We start from the raw sequence: 5,264 nt of genomic DNA on the forward strand, positions 1-5,264 counted from the left end.
CAGCATATTATTGGTGTGGGGGCGGGGGATTTGAGAAAATGGGGAAGGCCTCGGAAGCCTTCTCAGGGCCTTCCCATCACTTAAAAAAGAGTGGGGGGAGGGGGGAGCCGGTGCGAACTGCCTGGTTCGCACTGGTTTCACTTCGAACCGTCTGGTTCGAAGCAGTTCTGGGGCGGATTCTGATTTCCACAGCCAAACAAACCCGATTCCGCACTGATTTGGCTCTGTATAGCCCGAATTAGATAATTTGGGCCAGTTCGGCAGACATGTTAAGTGGTTTATGTTTCACTCAAGTTTACTAGACTACTACTACTTCCAAATTATCCACCAGAGAATCATTAGTGATAGATAAAAGATCAAAAAGTTCAAAATGTTCTATAGCAACCAAAGGAAAGAAGGAAGAGAAGAAGGATAAGAAAAGAGCAGTGCATTACTCAATAAAAATCAAACAAGACTCATCAAGACGAGCTATATCCATTCCAAGTTGAGATTGAAAGTTTGAAATGGAACATGAATACCAGATTCATGACCAAGTTAGTAAAAGATAGAATGAGATTCAAGAATGGTTCCTCAACAAACATTATCAGGTAGAGGGGGGCAGCATCGTACAACTTGGTACTAGCTAGAGCTGATTGGATGGCTCTCTACTGAAAGTCTTGAAATGGAACCTCAATATTAGAGCATTCACGAAAAAGTTAATTGATGATAGATTGAAATTGAAGAATGGTTCCGCAATAAAATTTTTCATCTAGAGGGGCAAGCATGGTACAACATGGTAAAGCTAAAGCTGATCAGATGGCTCTCTACTGCATACACGGAATAATCCTTGCACTAGGGAAAGTTGATTTATTAATAATGGATCTTAGATGATTCTGGGTTGGCAAATTAAGCTATGCTAGTGCAAAGATTTACTCTTAATGCTTTGACCAAAAAGAGAAACAATTTTGCATATACATGAAATGCTATAAGTGAGCTGATACATAACAGTTCGTTTTTTTTCAATAGTTCATAAAGTGATTTATGTTTTACTCAGATCGACCAGATTACAAACTACTACAGCATTTGTCCATTAGCCATTAGAGACAAATTATTAAAAATCAAAAAGAAAGAAAGAAAAAGGAAAACAATGTGCCCCCTCCAACCACCTTTGGACAAAGTTAGGAGAAAAGCAAATAAGAAACAGTGCATAACACCGCATAAACGAAGCTGGACTCAGTTTCTCTTTGACTCATCTAGACCAGCTAGATCCATGTAGAGATTCAAGGTTTTGAAACAGAACCAAATTACTAGCTCATTCATGTCCAAGCTTATCCAATGTAATTGGAGGAAGGGTTCTTCAAAAGTTTTGGATGTGGAGAGAGATAACATGGTGTAACATGGTAGAAGGTGTTGGTTGATTTACCACAAGCAGATCCAAGATGGTAGATGATCAGCAAATTGAGCTTTGCCACTGAATGTAACGCCCATCTAGCATAAAGCCTTAAACTATAAATCTATGTTTTGCATTCAAGAGGACTGCTTTTGTTAATCTCCTATCTCTTCCATTCATCCTACCACTACAGTTGTTACTATGAATAAAAAATAAAGATATGGAGCAACAACAACTTGAAGGCAATTGAAATTGCAAAAGCTTGAGGACCACGTAAAACGGAGGACAATCATACAATAGAACAAAGAAAATTTTTCACTCCGACCAGAGATTTGTTTTGCTCTTCAATCAAAGTACATATGCCGCTCATGAAGAACACCATTGATCAATCAAAGAACATTCAACTCAATGGCCAAAGCAAACCATGCTAAATATAGCATAATCACGAAACAATCAAAAAGCCGCAACGGTAAAGAGCGAGGTTCGACATGGTCAAAATGGCCCAAATGAATGCAATCCACCAAGAAATAAACAAAGCTATCTCCTTTACAAGATCAGAGCAATCCACAAGGCTACCTAAAAACAGTACACCACCAAACAAGTTACCTCTCAGCTGAGACAACCCAAGAAAAACCAGCACCAGCACCGGCGGCGCGAAGAACTGCAGCGCCACCAAGCAGAGGTAGTGGTTGTGGAGGAACACCTTCGCCCGCCCGTAATCCATGTCCGGCGCCCGGCTGGCGTGCAGCCGCTGATACCAGCATAGCACGGCCTCGTTCAGATACATCTGGAGGTTAGCGCGGAGCACCAAAAGCTGGGAGAAAGCAGAAGCCACGAGAGCCCAAATTCGGTACTCCTTGAATTCCGGCGACTGGACCTCGCCGGATGGCACCACCACCACCGGATTGACCCAGAGAAGCGGGGCGGCGGCGCCGGAGAGGACGGCAGCATAGAGGAGGATTTGAACCGGAGCGCTACAGGAGACCACGGAGAGGTTCCACCGGAGCTGGTCCGTCCCGAGCCAGAAGGCCCGCGCCGCCCTCGCCGCCGGGATAAAGAGGATCCCGGTGAGGCACCCGGCAAGGATGGCAGCCACGGCCTTTGAGAAGGCGGCATCGGATCCGCCGAGATCGAAGTCGAAGACGGAGGGCGACAGGTGGAAGACGATGAAAAAAGCGGCGAGGCAGCCGAGGAAGCCGGAAAGGAGGCTGAGCTCCTTCTCCGAGCGGCGAGAAGCGGATCGCTCGAGGGAGAGCTTGGCAAGGGCGAGGAGGAGGTGGGCGGCAGCGACGATTGCGGCGAGGGCGGGGATCGTAGCTGGGGTAGCGGGATCCGGGGGGAGGAGGCGGCGGAGGGCGATGTTGGAGAGGGCGACGGCGGCGGAGAGGAAGGAGGTATGGTACTCCGGGAAGTAGAGGCGGGTGCGGAGGTGGGCGTCGGCGAGGCGGAGGCGGAAGAGCTGGGCGCCTGACTCGTCGAATTCGGGTCGGTGGTCCTTGGAGCGGTTGCGGCGGCGGAGGTCGCCAGGGGAGGAGGGGGCGTCGCCGGGGCGGCGGATGGCGGCGCGGAGGCCGTCGCCGCGGGCGACGGAGTCGGGTTGGATGTAGGTGTGGAGGCCGTGGAGGAAGAGGGAAGGGAGGTGGAGGAGGGCGGTGAGGAGAGCGGCGGCGACGGAGACGGCGGCGTGGAGGACGAGGTGGCTTGGGGTGGAGAAGGACATGATTGGGTGGTGAGCGGATTGCTCTGTTTGGGTCTTCTTCGTGGAAGTCGTGGACTGGACGTTGGGCGGTGCAGGTAGATGGATCTGGTCCGGACCGCCGACGGTGGTTGGACCGACAAGGCGACCCAGGCCATCCGGTTTAATCCGCTACTGAGCCGACACTAACAGAACACGCCGTCATCTTTAAAAATAAAATAATAATAATAATAATAATAAGTGGTGAAAGAAAATTTGTCCGTCAAAATTTATATATATATATATATATATATATAGCGGTAATTCACATTATACGCGCATAAATATCCATACAAATTAAAAAAAAAAAGAAGAAGGAGTCGAGTGAGAGAAAAAGGAGCAGACTCAAGACTCTTACGCTGGAACACTCCTAGATAGTGTACAGCAAATGAGGCAATCAGCGAGTAAATTTGTCTGCCAGGTATCTTTCACAATTCCAGACAAAGTCTTAAACAATGGACCACATGAGTTTAGAGTTGGTTCATTTTTTCTAATAAAAAAACTATTTTTCAATTCAATTCTTTCTTTTCTTCAAGCAAAGAATGAGAAAAAATACCACTACTAAGATGGAGGAGCGCAGCCATTAATGGTGTACACATGCACTTTGCTTTTGTAATTTTCTCTATGCTCCTTTGTCATGCCCTGAGCCTGAAACGCGACAGGCGTCACACACCTACACGGCAGATCGTATAAGCATGCAAAACTGCAGATCATATCAAAGCAATGATAAATTTTTGAAATTTATTTTTTGCATCAATAATTTACTCAAAGCAAACTTTCAAAGTTTCAAAATATCATATAACAACATAAATCAAATAATCTAGCTAATATATCTAAAATGCCAATAACTGAATAAAATCTTTGGAATCCAGCGCATTTCCCAATCCCATGCGATCAAACCTCTGGATCTAAAAAATAGAGAAAATAAAAGAATGAACTAAACTGGCCCAGTAAGCAACAAAATACCTCAAAGTGGGGTAAAACATGCCAAATATTTAATGAAAACACAAAATAATGACTGAAAAATAAATCACAGATAACATTTTTTTTTAACTTATTATCATTTTCACAAAACTTCTGATACCAGAATCCCAACATCAATAGGCTATGCCTACATAACCCAGTGGCATGGGTCGCACAAGGTACCAAAAACTACTATTGTTAATCACCGGTGGTAACGGTATTCAAAAATCACTATTCTAATCACCGGTGGTGCAGTGTCGAAACCAGTTTCTCACAGATTACAAGTCGACAAGGCCAACAAATAATTTTCATTGGCGGGGCGAAAACAGATCATAGCCATGCTAAGAATACATACATATCATGGAATGCCGTACCGGCCCGTACCGGCCGGTACGGGCCGGTACGTACCGGTCCGGCCGTGGACCGGTACCGGAACGGATAAAAAATCGGTATTTCTCGGTTTTTTATCCGAACCGGCCGGTACGGGTGCGTACCGGCCGGTTCGGGCCCGTACCGGCCGGTTCGCACCGGTACGATTTTTTTTTTTTTTTTAGAACCACAGCGCCGCGCGTTGTGGTTTTTGAAACCACCGCGTACCGGCCGGTACGGGACCGGTACCAGCCGGTACGTACCGGACCGGACCGGTACCGTACCGGTCCGGCCAGCCACCGGTACGCCGACCGGTACCGGTACGGCGGACCTTGATACATATACACAAAATAGATTTTTCATAATTTACCGAGTCACATTTTTCAAATTTCATAACATATAACATAATTTTAAAATGATTATTAACATACCTGACCCATTTTACTAAGTACAAAACATATATCAAAATTTAATCAACTAATAATTTATTTTACCAAATAATTTGGAAAATACACTTTGAAGTATTAGGTTACTTACCTCTTCTCGCTTCAAAAATCCCACTTCAGTTAGGCAGATCAGGTACACCAAATCAGGTTGGTCAGGTAACAGTACTCGACTGCCCACATCAGTCCGAGCAAGGTGAGCTAAACTGATTAAGATCAGACATGATTTAAGTGACTCAATGAAGGTCAATGATGACAGAATTTCAAAAAGATCTGACAATACCGAGGTAAATGCTCGGTCAACCACCCGGGTACCGAGGTGGTTCAAGGTCTCCTATCTGGGTCAACCTTGGATCTAAGCAACAAGTAAAGCAAGGCTTAACTA

General features: G+C 45.6%; 1 protein-coding gene across 1 annotated transcript; it reads right to left on the reverse strand.

The window, feature by feature from the left end:
* Window positions 1–1,661: 1,661 nt before the first annotated feature.
* On the reverse strand, window positions 1,662–3,199 carry LOC103715051 (transmembrane protein 161AB protein). The gene has a single exon (XM_008802557.5). It carries the CDS (start codon window positions 3,087–3,089, stop codon window positions 1,812–1,814), a length of 1,278 nt encoding a protein of 425 aa, XP_008800779.4. The 5' UTR covers window positions 3,090–3,199; the 3' UTR covers window positions 1,662–1,811.
* Window positions 3,200–5,264: the final 2,065 nt, after the last annotated feature.

Source organism: Phoenix dactylifera, chromosome 16 (genome assembly GCF_051530095.1).
Source record: "Phoenix dactylifera cultivar Ajwa chromosome 16, Ajwa_hap1_PhDact_Kaust_v1.1, whole genome shotgun sequence".
In the NCBI taxonomy this organism is placed as follows: Eukaryota; Viridiplantae; Streptophyta; class Magnoliopsida; order Arecales; family Arecaceae; genus Phoenix; species Phoenix dactylifera.

What these genes read in the sequence shown, in the direction of transcription:
- LOC103715051 (XM_008802557.5), bottom strand. Translation starts at nt 3,089, where the DNA reads ATGTCCTTCTCCACCCCAAGCCACCTCGTCCTCCACGCCGCCGTCTCC.